Source organism: Octodon degus, unplaced genomic scaffold (genome assembly GCF_000260255.1).
Source record: "Octodon degus isolate 3935 unplaced genomic scaffold, OctDeg1.0 scaffold00405, whole genome shotgun sequence".
Taxonomy (NCBI): domain Eukaryota; kingdom Metazoa; phylum Chordata; class Mammalia; order Rodentia; family Octodontidae; genus Octodon; species Octodon degus.
In genome coordinates this window covers 457,330-470,572 of record NW_004524981.1, presented here as the reverse complement: position 1 = coordinate 470,572, position 13,243 = coordinate 457,330, and the positions used below count along the sequence as shown (strand labels likewise).

General features: G+C 54.2%; 1 protein-coding gene across 2 annotated transcripts; it reads right to left on the bottom strand.

Annotated features, from left to right (window-relative positions):
• Positions 1-4,248: 4,248 nt before the first annotated feature.
• Positions 4,249-9,392, bottom strand: LOC101572814 (class I histocompatibility antigen, Gogo-OKO alpha chain-like). 2 transcript variants are annotated; one of them, XM_023708587.1, is made up of 9 exons: positions 9,093-9,292; positions 8,736-8,869; positions 8,390-8,659; positions 7,937-8,212; positions 7,113-7,388; positions 6,086-6,193; positions 5,647-5,679; positions 5,460-5,507; positions 4,249-5,027 (listed from the first exon to the last, which is right to left on the bottom strand). In XM_023708587.1, the coding sequence occupies exons 2-9, from the start codon at positions 8,797-8,799 to the stop codon at positions 5,023-5,025; spliced, it is 1,080 nt and encodes a 359-aa protein (XP_023564355.1). In that variant the 5' UTR covers positions 8,800-8,869; positions 9,093-9,292; the 3' UTR covers positions 4,249-5,022. The 2 variants fall into 2 exon arrangements, with proteins under 2 accessions (XP_023564355.1, XP_023564354.1); XM_023708586.1 differs by having other exon boundaries at positions 8,736-9,392.
• Between the last annotated feature and the right edge of the window lie 3,851 nt (positions 9,393-13,243).

Sequence of the window (13,243 nt, the reverse complement as noted above, 5' to 3'; positions counted from 1 at the left end):
TGGCTCAGTGGTCTAAAGCGCCTACTTAGAACAAGCTTAGCAGAGCACAGGGACCGCGGTTCAATCCCCCAGCACCACATGCCAGCCAGCCCGCCCCCTGGTGGGCTGAGCTGGCCACACACACATGCAAATAAAATTGAAAAAAGAATATTACAACAACTACAACCTCAACAACAACAACAAAAACCAAACAACCAAACTGTCCCCGTGACTGGTTGGCCTCCGAAGGCCAGATGTCACCCTCATCCTGCTCTTCCGTATACACAAGGTGTTTTGACCCCTCCTGTCTTCCAGCACCTTCCCTCACCTGTGATTTTCTAGAGCTCCCCCGGCCCTTGTACGCCCTGGAGATTGCTCCCTGGGCCTTTGCCCGAGCGGCACACCCAGCACTGCCCCTCCCCAGTTAATGTTTTTATTCTCAGGTGGGCTCGTCCTGTATGTGAACCCTGACCCGAGATCCTCTTGCCTCAGCCTCGCAGTGTGCCAGGAGTATGGGCCTGTGGCACTGTGCCAGCGGATGTTCTGCGGCTGGAGCAGGAGGAGCCGGGCACAGGGTCGGGCACGCCTGCCCTGCTTGGCGCTGGTGAGCCTCCGGGTTCAGCGCCCGGGAGTCTGACCTCCATTCTCAGGCGCCCCTCGTCCCCGCCTCGCTTCCGCTTTATTCTCTTTGCAACGTTGTTTTTCTGTTTCGTCACTTGCAGTTGTTCCATAACCCTTGAATATCTTGTTCCATTTTCTTTGATTGTTCTGCTTTTTAATGTTATGTAGTTCTATTGATGGAAGAACTGTCCAGAAGCTCCAAGATCTTTGCCTCAGCTGTGTCCTGCCTACTAAAGAGCCAGCCCGCCAAAGGCGTTGTTTCCTGTTAGTGCTATGGTATATGGTAATGCTACCATTTCTTATTTATTTTTTAAATGTATGTACTTCTTATAGAGTTTTGCTATGCAGCTTGGACTCATAGTGGTCCTCCAGTTTCTGCCTCCCTCTAGCTGGAATTATAGGTGTGTGCGAACCCAGGACAGGGCCAGCATAGTATGTGGTACTGGGGATCAAAACCGCATCCTTGCACTTGCCAGGCAGACACTTAGACTGCTGACCTATCTCTGTGGCTCAAATTTCTTTTTTATCCTTTGATACAGCCTCCCCATGCGGGCTGCCACTTTCCCCCTGGCTCTGTGTGCTCTGATCCCCTCCCATCTGCGGCCCCCTCCCTCCCTGCACACACTAGCTCTCCAGGGCGGGCACAGAGTCCTGACTCAGACAGCTCCAAGAGGAAATGTCCCTTCTGCTTTCCAGTTTCAAGGCCCCTCCCTGTAAAGCCCAGAGCGACTTTCACACTCGTTGTCACCCGGAAGCTTTACCACCTCCGGCAGTCACGGCTTCCTGTGGCTTCAGCCTGCTCCTGGGATCTTCTCAAGTCACAGTCAGAGGAGAGCAGAGGGGGAAGCCAGCCCTGTAGCTGGGGCCCACAGTGGGGCAGCGGCCACGTGGGTGATGGGACCACAGCCCCAGGGTGCCCCAGCCCGGCCAGGCCCCTCTGTGGAGGTGGGCACCTCGAGGCCACAGCTTCGAGGGAGGCGTCGCTGGGACTCCTGCTCCCTCCCGAGTCTCTCGCTAAGCCCCCGTCCTGCAGATGTCCTCTGTCCTCTCCCTGCAGGCTGCTCCTGCGGCTCCTCCGCACTGAAGCCTCCTCTCCACTGATGCCCCTCTCTGCCCTTGTCTTCCTTCAGCCCTGGGACAGACGGGAGGCTCCTTGCCGGGCTCTGCAATGAAGATCAGGCTCTGCCTGGCTCCACATCCTTACTCCATGGTGGTGGCCCCCATCCGGGTCCTTTCCCTCAGCTCTGTGACTTCTATCACCCAGCAGTGCTGCTAACCACAGTGTCTTTCTGGATGGGAAGAACTGAGTGCTGACCATGGACAGGTGCCAGCCCTGCTCTGGGCTTCCCGTCCCAGGCCTGTGTGCGAGTGTGGCTCCCCCTGGGCTGTGGGCTGGAGAGGCGGCATCATGGGTGAATGGACTCACAGAGTAGAAAACCAAATGGAAGCCAGGCCTGGGTGAATCCTGGCTGAGCAGATGCATGACCTGAACCTATGATTAGGCCTTGTGACAGTCCATCTCCTCATCATTAATTTCATGCGATAACACCTAGCTTGGGTGGATTATGGCTAGGAAGGTGTGAAAGCCCGTGTGGGGCTCTGGCCACTAAGGGCCCCTAGATTTCTGTCCCCTTTCTCTTGTGCAGATGAAGGGATCATCAGTTCAACACACATGCTCTGCCTGAAACTTTGAAAATTTCTTCCTGGCTCTCTCTCTCTCTTGCTCTCTCTCTCTCTCTCTCTCTCTCTCTCTCTCTCTCTCTCTCTCTCGCTCTCTTAGGGAAGGGTCTACAGGGTGTTCAGTCCCACTACTAGATGGGCCTCGTAGTGATCCACTTGCTTACAGCCTCCCAAGAGCTGGGGTTACAGGCGTGCACCACCACGCCCAGTCTCAGTTGCTGTCTCAGCAGGCCTGGGGGTGGGTCCAGCACGGCAGGCCTGGGGATTGAACCCTCGGCCCCTGTGCCTGCTTGCAGTTGCTGTAATCTGCTGAGCTATTTGGCCAGCCCTCTGGGTTTCTCTCTGATTAATGTTTAGTTTAAGTTGAGTCACATGTATTATATTTAGAAATGAGAAACCTGCTGGGTGTGGCGTCACACCCTGTAATCCCACCACTTGGGAGTTGAAGGCAGGAGGATCACTGTGTGTTCAAGGCCAGCCTACACCACTTAGGGGACCCTGTCTCAAAAAATCAAGTGGGGGGCAAAAAAATACAAATAAAGATTCCAATAAAAGAAAGGTCATTGTGCAGCTGGCCAGAGCACGTGAGAGCTCACAGGACCTTCATGAAGAAGGTGCCCAGATGCTGTGGCTCCCACTCCAGCCACACTGCTTTCTGTTTCCCTGCATGCACCTGTAGCCCCATGGGGTGGACCATGTGTCCACTGTCAGAGGACGAGAAGGCTTGGGCCTGGATCATGGGTCGTTTGCACTTTATGCAGCCACCCCTGCAAGAGGAAGTTCAGTGCTATAGCCTGTTGGGAGCAGGCAGAGGTAGAAAGTAATTATGCCTGCTGATGAGGCCAGGCGAGAGTACAGCAGCCCCTTGGGGCATGTGAACAGGCCCCTGCAGCTTGGTAACTGATGGCTGGGTAGAGGCTGGCATTGAAATCAACCTCTGGCAGGTGCAAATGAACCCTGCTGTTCCTGGGTAGATCCTCTCAGCTTAGGAGAGAGAACTCCACCAGAGCCAGCCTTTTGAGGCCATAGTTACAACTCCAACTAAGTGGCAAGAGCTTGCAGGGTTACTGCAAAATCCTCTATGTGCTTTGAAGTGTCTTCTACTGCACAGTGTGGTGTCTCTCACCCCATGATCTGGGGTCCAGAATCAGGGCGGGGAGTGGGGATGGTAACACTCCCATTCTTCCTACGGTCCCCTAGCATATCTTTGCCTCCAAATCCCATGACCTTATGTCCTGCTGACCTAGAAGTCTTAGCCCCCAAGGGTGGGAGAGGCTGGTACCTGGGAACACAGCCATGACCCATAGAACTTGAAGCTGATCCTTCCTACTGGTTATTTCGTGTGTCTCGTGCCCCAACAAGCTAACAAGGGAGCTGCAGCGTCGGCTGGAGTGATGGGTCCAGACTATGGAGTGGACATTGGACTATTACTCCACAATGGAAGACAAGAATAAAATACGTGGAGAGCTGGAGGTAGCTGAGAGCACCTTCCCATATTGCTGTGTCCTGTAATCAGGGGCAATGGAGAACTGCAGCACCCCAATCGGGCAGGGTGGGCAATTATACCCCACGCTCAGGAGGGAAGGAGTGCTTGCCCCCCGGGAGGAGAACAGGGCTGTCGGGGTGCTGGATGACTGCCTCGAGGATACAGGACGGGCAGTGCCGGGAGGTAGCGTGTCTGCCTGGGCACAGAGTGCTGTGACGTGTTGGGCGTGGTTATGAACTTGTCTTTGTGTGTGGAGATGAGGTGAGGTGTAGGAAATATGTGTGTTCCTCACGTTGCCAAGGGGTGCACTGGGGTAGGTGACATGGTGTCAACTTGAGTAAGAAATGCCCCGCTGCACTGGGTCAGCCCGGTGCCGGGTGTGGCTGAGGAGATTTGCTAAAGATGGAAGACACCCCTGGCTCCTCAGGGCCTTCTCCAGTCCCCACCCCGTGAGTCAGAAACCACAGCAACAAGACAGGGGCTGGTTCTTGGGGCTCCCGTTTATTGCCACACACAGACGCTACAAGTCTTCTTTAATGAATCAAGTGTAGATTCTGAGTCTTCCATTCAGTGTGTGTTGTGTGCTTTTCCTGGCAAGATGAAAGAAACCTGCCTCTGAGAAGGGCCCGCAGACTCAGAGCCCCCTTGTCCCTGGCAGACAGCAGAGGCCCTGCAGGCTGCAGGGCTGCTGCACACAGCCCCGCCTGGCTAGCTGCTGCAGTTATCGCAGGCCTGTTGTTCAAGTAAAAGCCGGATCCCAAGCAGGCGGGGTCCTGGGAAGCTGCGCCCTGTGCACCATCTCATCCTGGTGAGAAGCACCCCTGGTACCGCAGGCGCTGTCTCCCGGCCCGGGTGAGCCACCCTGCTGGGCTGGAGTCCACACACAGCTTCAGTCCAGGGAGGCCACCGCACAGCTGACCAGCACCCACTACAGGACGGGGCTCACTGGCCAGGCTGGGGACAGTTCTCAGGACAGCACAGAAGGAGGGGCAGCTCAGGGCACCATGACATGGCTGGAGCCTTCCCAGCCCATGACTGCTGGGACAGGACAGCTGATGAGGAAGGGACACGGGTCAGTGTGGGCAAAGGAGTCCTGGCGGCCAGGGCCGGGCTGCGCTCTCCACATCCTCCCCAATGCTGACAGGTCCATGGACACACTCAGAAGCCTTTGCAGGGAGGGGATTCGGGTGTTCTTGAGGTCACAAGGCCTGGGCTGGAGAAGTCGGGTGTGGCTCAGTCACCCCAAGGCAGCTGTCTCACACTGCAGGACAGAGGAGTCATAAATTCAGGGCCAGGGCTCTACGTGCACCACTCTGAAGAACCCACTGCTGACAGGAAAGAGAGGCTGTCTGCACGCAGGAGGGGAACTAGCGATGGAGGCCGGGGGTGGAGTGGCGGGCAGGGAGAAGCGAAAGGCAGAGAAGGGTTCTGTGTGCACCGACTCCCCAGGAGGGGCAGGAGCATTGTGTACAGCAGACATGTGCTAAGAAACGCTGACAAGGGGGCTGGGGAGATGGCTCAGTGGAATAAGCGCTTCCCTGGCAAGCAGAAGGGCCTGAGTTCAATTCCCGATTCCACCAAGATAAAGAAACACTGACAAAGGAGCCACTGGTCACCTTGGGTCAGGTCCAGACAGTGACTGTGCTGTGCCCTCAGCCTCACCCCCACCCCTTCAGGCCCTCTGGGGTCTCACCTTTAGAAGCCATGAGAGATGAATCAGAGTCCTGGGCACTGTCACAACCTGGATGGAAAAAATAACACAAATGCAGCAGAGGCCACAGCAGGCATGGTGAAGGGGGGATCATGAGGTGGGGATCCCCATGGCTCCTGATTGTGCAATCCCAAGGCCCTCAGGAATCAGCCCTCGACCCCACACTTACTTGAAGACTGAACATAGCTCCCTCCTTTCACACCTGTGGGAAGCAAATGCCTTGTGAGGAGCCAGGGATGAGGACAGACCCTGACAGCCTGGAAGACCTGCCCAGGCCTGGAGCCCAGGGAAGTTTCCAGATCGGGGCTGCAGACCCAGAGAAGGATCAGGAGGCACGAGGAAAGGACACGTTCAGGACCTGGGTGAACTGCCCTCCTAAAACTCTGTCCTCAGCAGGGACCTTCCCCTGTGCTCCTGACTGCTGGGAATCATGGCCCCAGCACCACAGCCCTCAGGTGACAAACCTCTCCCTCATTGTATGTTTCCCCACAGGCTCAGTGTCCATGGCTACAAGCCAGGCAAGCACCTATGTGTGGACGGGGTGTCCCACAGTGTGGGGGTTGCACTTTCCCTGGGGCTAAAACAGGAAGGTGCTGACCCCACCCTACCTGCTGTCTTCTTCCTCCTCATCATCCCAAATCCAGTGAATACAGCTACAAGGACAATCACAGCAGTCACAACCCCCAGGATGGGGCTAGGGGGCTGAGGAGGAGACTCTGAGAAGGGAAGAGGGCAGATAGGAGGGAAGGGGAGGGGAGGGAAGGGGCTGTTAATTTTAGATCTCAGTGCACCCCAAAGCTTCACGCAGATGTGGGGAATGTGGAAGCTGACTGCACTGTGGGGCTCAGCACTGACTTGATTAGGAGCCGGGTGTGGAGAAGAGGAGGGCCGCTGTGCTGTGGCTGGTCGGGCTTCCCCTTCTCCTGGGCTCCCCGACTGCTCTCTCTGCTTCCTGTCTGCCCGGCTGTGAGCAGCTCTCCAGGGCCAGGCCCTCTGCCCTGCAGTGCCTCCTGGGACAAGGTGTCTTTTCACTGAAACTTCTACAAACGGGAGAAAATAAACTCTTTCTTCTTTAGTTTGCTGGGCACAGGCACTGTGTCCCAAAGATGACACAGTGACTAAGACAGGGGTGCAGCCCTGAGCTCTGCAACCCGCGAGGGTCTCCAGAGAGAATGCCAAAGACAAGGCCTTCTGTGCCCTTTCTCATCTGCACGGTAAAGGAGAAAAGGTTCACGTCAGTGCAGTTTGCAGAGGTTCAGCCCAGAGTCAGAAGGCTTTCAGACAGGGAGGCCTGGCAGGGGAGTCACTGTGGAGAAACAGCCCATGGCAAGGCAGACAGGAAGCAGCAGCAGCAGCAGCAGCAGCAGCAGCAGCAGCAGCAGCAGCAGCAGCAGCAAGCCTTGCGTTCTTCCCTGCATTCACGCTGTGAGTTGTTTGTGGATCTTGTCACACCCAGGCTAGGTTCTCCCTCTTCCTTAATCCACACCCAGAGCAGTCCTGAGTCCATCAGCAGAGTAAGTGATCCAGTAATCGGACCCTGAATCCAGCATCACTCACCTCCAACAAATCCCACCATTAAGCACATGAAGTTTTGGAGGTCCCCTACATACCAGCCATAAATAACACCCTCCTTACCCCATCTCAGGGTGTGGGGCTCACTCAGCCCCTCATGCTGCACATGGCATGTGTACTTCTGCTCTTCTCCAGAAGGCACCACCATATCCACCCTCTTCTGGAAGGTTCCACTCCCATCAGGCCTCGTCTCCTCTGGGTCCATGGCCTGGGTCAGGTCCTGCCCATCCCTCTGCCAGGTCATGGCGATCTCCTCAGGGTAGAAGCCCAGGGCCCAGCACCTCAGGGTGACCTCTTCCTCGGAGATGGGGTGGTGGGTCACACGTGTCTCTGGGGGATCTGAGGGAAGAGGGGAACATTCAGGCACTGTGCATTCTTCCTGGGCCACTGCAGCAGCTCATGTGACCGTCCTGAGAATGAACAGGACAAGGAGGGCTGGGGGACTGCAAACCCCAGAGAGCAGGCTGGACACAGGTGTCTGGGATAATCTATTGCTCAGACAGTTCTAGACTTGGGGTGAGTGGGCCCAGGGGAGGAGGTTCATGGTCTCTGGGGACCTCTGGCCTCAGAATGTGGAGACTGAGTGGAGTCAGAACAGGTGGAGTCAGACCCGACTGTGGGGCAGGGACAGGCCGAGAGAGGGCAGGGGCACAGCCTCCTGAAGGGCAGGGTGAGGGGCACCTCAGGGTCCTCCCCTCCATGCTGGGACAGACTCTCCTCTCCTGAGAGAAGGGGCTCAGGATAGCGACCTGCTCTCAGCTGTGAAATCCCAGGAGCGCTCTTTCCGTGAAGGGAGAGGCCCGCGGTGCTGCGGGAAGGGTCCCGCTTTCCTCCCTGGAGGCAGCTGCCCGGCCAGGGCGCGGATGGGAGGTCTCCAGGGCTGGTACCTGCGCGCTGCAGGCTCTCATTCCGGTTCTCCAGGTGTCTGTGGAGCCACTCCACGCAGGTGCCCTGCAGGTAGGCCTTGAAGCGCTCTGCCAAATCGGTCTTCACCCACTTGCGCTGTGTCTCCTGAGCCTCAGTCTGCCTGGTGACCCAGGAGCTCAGGTCCTCGTCAAGGGCGATGTAATCCGCACCATCGTAGGCGTACTGCACGTACCCGCCGAGGAAGCGCCCGTCGGGCCCGACTTCGCAGCCATACATGCTCTGGAAGGTTTGAGAAGCTGTCCCCACCCCGGGTTTTTCTCACAAACTGAAAACGAAACCCGGGCTTCCTCCCTGCCGCTTCCAGGACGGGGGCCTGTGGGACCCGGGCCTGGGCGCGTCCTGCAGCCTCAGCCTGCGTCTCCGATCTTTACACCCGGGACTCTCGGGCCGTCCGTGGGGCGGGCGTCACTCACATTCCGGGCTCTGGTTGTAGTATTCGCGCAGGTTCGGCAGGCTCGATATGTGAACCTGCGCGTTGCCCTTGACTGTCTCTGTGTTCCGGTCCCAGTACGCCTGACCCTCCCGCTCCATCCACGGCGCCCGCGGCTCCATCCTCGGATTCGCGGCGTCGCTGTCGAAGCGCACGATCTCCGTGCGGTCCACGTAGCCGATCTCCATGTACCGGGGCTCCGCGCGGCCGGGCCGGGACACAGAGACTTGGAAGTAGCTCAGGGAGTGGGGGCCTGCGGGCGGGACGGTGAGACGTCGACCTCCGGGCGCCTGCCCTCGCCTCCCCGCCTCCCTCGGCCCGGCACTCACCCTCCCGGGGCTTGGTCAGGACCAGGGTGCCGGAGAGCAGCAGCAGGAGCGTTCGGGGAGCCATCACCCCAACCTCGGGAGTTGGGGGCTCCGAGTCGTGGAGCTCTGCGACGCTGACTGGATGGTGTTGGAGCCTGCATCCAATGGGCGTGAGAAGTAGGCATTGCGTCACCAGTGTCCAGGCAGGAGGACCCGGCACCGGTAGGCAGAGGTCGACGGAAACCCCAGGGAGACCCGGAGCGCCCAGGTATTCAGGTCCCGCCTTGACAGCGCCCTGGCCTGAGACCCCGGCAGCCGCTGCTGGGACCCTGGACGCTGCCCGGACCCTGTCCTCCCGCCCCGGGCGCTCCTTGTCACTTAGTCTCCCTGATCCCGCGCAGAGGCCGGGAGAGCAGCGCGGCCGGCCTCGGCCTCCTCTCGCTGCCTGGATCCTCCTCCCGAGGGCCGAGCGGCGTCCTCCTCGCTCGCCGCCCGGGACTCTCCCGAAGGACACGCGCCCGGGGGAGCGTGGCGCTCGGGAGCCCGTCCTGGGACGCAGCCGACGCGGGGCTTGTCTGAGCCAGGACAAGTTGACGTCAGCAGCACCGCAGAGGCCGGGCTGCCAAGCGGTGGCGACCTGCAGGGGGCGACACAGGAGCATCCCTGGAAGGGCCGGAGCCCGAGCCCAGGGGGTGACGCTGCCCCGCATCCGGGCGTTTGTCCAGAGGGCACTGCAGAAGCCCGCGTGGTGGTGCACCATTCAATCCCGGCACTTGGAAGGCTGAGGCAGAAAGAGCGTTCCAAGTCGGAGACAGCTGCAGAGCGAGAGCCTCTCTCAAAAGAAAAAAAAAAAAAAAAAAAAAGACACTGGTTCTCCAGCGCGCTCTAGGCTTTACTTTCCCACGTAGTAGATAGACTGTGCCTCCAGGGGGTGGGCTCTGAAATTACTCTAATTTTTTAAAAATTTCATTTGGGAGAGAAAAGACAAAACAAGAAACATGATTCCTCATATGATAGGAAGATAACAATGCTCAATAGCTTGGGTATTGTTATCTTTACTTACTCAGAGTTCAGGATATCAACATTTTATTGTCCACACAGTACTAGCAGAGACTCATCTTTTCAATGAACAAAGAGGAAAAAAAATCCTTCTCAAGTTTGGGGGCTTGCCGGGTAGCTCAGTTGTTAAAGGGCCCCCTGGGGCAAACTCAGTCGGCCAGTGCGGGGGGCACGGCTGCATCCCAGCTCCACATGCTGCCCTACACCCGCCCTTCAGGCAGCCTGCGCCAGGCCCCACCACCCCACGCCGCAAAAGAAATGCTTCTCAGTGAACAAAGAGAAACTCGTGGGATATATCCTTTTGCGTTTCTCTTCCTTCTTTTCTCCATTCCCCAACCCAGTTTCTCTTTCCCTCTTAGTTTTTCCCTTTTTTCAAATCCATTGTATATTTGGGATCCTACTCTCAGCTTCTCACATCAGGGAGGCAATAGGATGCTTACACATTTGCATCTGGTGTGTTTCACTTACGACAAGGGTCTCCAGTTGCACCCATCTACCTGTAAAAGCCTTGAGTTTCTTTATGCCTGGGTAGTACCGCCTTATATAAAAGACCACATATTTTTATATCCACAACTTTTAAGGGCATGTGGGTTGTTACTAAGATTTAGCTACGACAAATTGTGCTGCTATAAACATGGTGCACATATATCACTGTGGCAGGATGCTTTAATTCTTGTGGGAAGACACCCAGCAGGGGAAGAGCTGGATCAAATGGGACCGCCAGGCCTAGTTGCTGGGAGGAATCTCCACACTGACTTCCACAGTGCTTGCACCAGTCTGCAAGCCCACCAGCAGTGGAGAAGGGTGCCTGTTTTCCCTAAGATGCTCCCCATTTTTTTAAATATATTTTTAAAAAATTTTATTTATTTATGTGTGTGTGTGTGTGTGTGTCCAGCTCAGCCCACCAGGGGGCGGGGCTGGCTGGCATGTGGTGCTGGGGGATTGGACCGCGGTCCCTGTGCTTTGTGAAGCTTGTTCTAAGTAGGTGCTTTAGACCACTGAGCCATCTCACCAGCCAACTCTCCCCATTTTTATTGGTTGATTTCTTGGTGATAGTCATTATGTCACGTGTGAAGTGGAATCTCAATGCTGTTTAAATTTGCAGTGATGTTGAGCATTTGTCCATGAATTTATTTGCTGTTTGCGTTTCTTCATCTGACTCATGTCAGATGCCCAGTTTTGGACTTGGTCCTTACCTTTGGGAGGTCTGATGGGTCTGACTTCTTCCTACGTTCTCAGTAGTAATCCTTCATCTGAGGAACAACTGTCAAACATTTCTATCCACATGGTGGGCTGTCTCTTTCCTTGCTGGGCTTGCTCTTGCTGTGCAAATCTTTGAAATAACATGAAATCCCATTTTTATTTATTTATTTTTATCCTGTGTGTTTTGGGTTTTATTCATCAAGTCTTTGCCCACACAAAATTCTTCAAGAGTTTTTTTATTCTGTCTTCCAGGAGATTTAATGTTTGTCTTAATATTTAGATCTTTGATCCATTTTTTGCATTTATTTTATTTTATTTTATTTTATTTTGGCGGAACCAGGGATTGAACTTAGGCCCTTGCGCTTGCCAGGGAAGCGCTTATTCCACTGAGTTATCTCCCTGGCCCCCCTTTGCATTTATTTTAGAGCATGGCAAAATTTTAATCTTTGGCATATGTAAAGTCAGTTTGCCTATCAGCATTTATTAAAGAGTCTACTTTTCTTCCAGTGAATGCGTTTGGCAACTTTGTGAAAGATAAGGTGGCTGAGGATGTTTGGAGTTGTTTGTGCATTTTCTAGTCTATTTCATTGATCTTTGGGTCTGTTTTTTGGTCAATACCATGCTGCTTTTATCATCATAGTTTTATAGTATATTTTTTTTGGCAGAACTGGGGATTGAACTCAGGCCCTTGCGCTTGCCAGGCAAGTTCTTATTCAACTGAGCTATCTCCCTGGCCCCTATAGTATAATTTCAAGTTAGAGATTGTAATTCCCCATCCTGATTGCAGAACTACGTTTGCTATTCTAGTTGTCTTTTTTTTTTAATTTTAAACTTTTTTTTGAAAACTGACCCGTTTTAATTATTTAAAAACAATACAACACAGGGGCTGGAGAGATGGCTCAGTGGTCTAAGGCACCTACTTAGAACAAGCTTGGCAAAGCATCAGGGACCGCCGTTCAATCCCCCAGCACCACATGCCAGCCAGCCCTGCCCCCTGGTGGGCTGAGCTGGCCACACACACACACCACACTCTCTCTCTCTCTCTCTCTCTCTCTCTCTCTCTCTCTCTCTCATAAATAAAAAATAAAAAAAAATAAAAAAAAAAACAATACAACACATCAAATTTCTCCTACATCTACAGTTCAGTTATAGCCACACATCCTAAGACCAAATAGTTCCCTGCCCAGAGGCAGGGGGTTACAGGGAGATGCTGAAGACACACGCAGGTGAATGCTGAAGATCAGAGTTCAGCTGTCCTAGGTCACAGGTCTTCCAGTCCAACATACTCCAGAGCTTTTCTTTTCAGTTTAAAATGTTTTACAGGAAGTTTTTCAGAATAATTTCATCCCAGACACTAGGCTTCTTCAATGATACACAGCTCCATAAAATTTGTATTTCCATCCGATAGGAATAAAAAGTAATTCTTACTTTTGTCTTTTTTTGCGGGGGGAGTGGAAAGATGTAACACTATCAGATTCCTGTAAAACTGGAAGAAAAGGAGAGGAAAGAAAACATTTGGCCTGTGCTGGGTGTTGGCTTCTGCTTGTCTCTCTGAGGGTGTGACTTCCAAGAGTTAAATCCTTAAATCACACTTATACCACTACAATGATTAGTACTAATTTTGTTTAAGATGATAAAAAGGAAAATACTCAATAGTCATAAAAATGGTCAAAAGATTTTTACCGCTGGTCTATTTCTGCCCCTCACCAAGAGGTTACAAAATGAACTTATAATTGGGACGGTAACTGCTGGATCTGGCAACTGATGCATCTGCTTGTCCCTCCCTATACAGGCTTAAGGGAACAGACATTAGGTTTTCTTGGTGATGTTATAGAAGCAGCCAGCTGTGTTCGTGGCAGCTTGAGGTCCAGTAATCCTCTGAATGCATGAAAGGAAGCAGGGCTGTCATTTTCTAGCTGCTCACATCTGAACACATCCAGCTACCGTGGAAACTACAAAGGAAGGAAAACTGTATTTATTCCAATATTCATATACTGGGATTTTAAAGCACTCTTTCTTCCACAGAGCTCCAGAGTGGTGATAATGTGCTAGGGGCTGCTGTGTTTTCCGGCATGAGCTCCCATCTGCTGCGGATCCTGGGAAGGGTAGTGAACTGGTCCTGGAGCCCTCATGAAAGGAGGAGGTGGTCCCATTGGATGGAACATGCGTGGCCTAAAACCTGGGGGTGGGGGGGGCATCCCAGGGGGCGGTGGCAGAGCGATGGTCACCACTGCTGGGGGACCACTTGGGGGCAGGTTGAAGTAGTT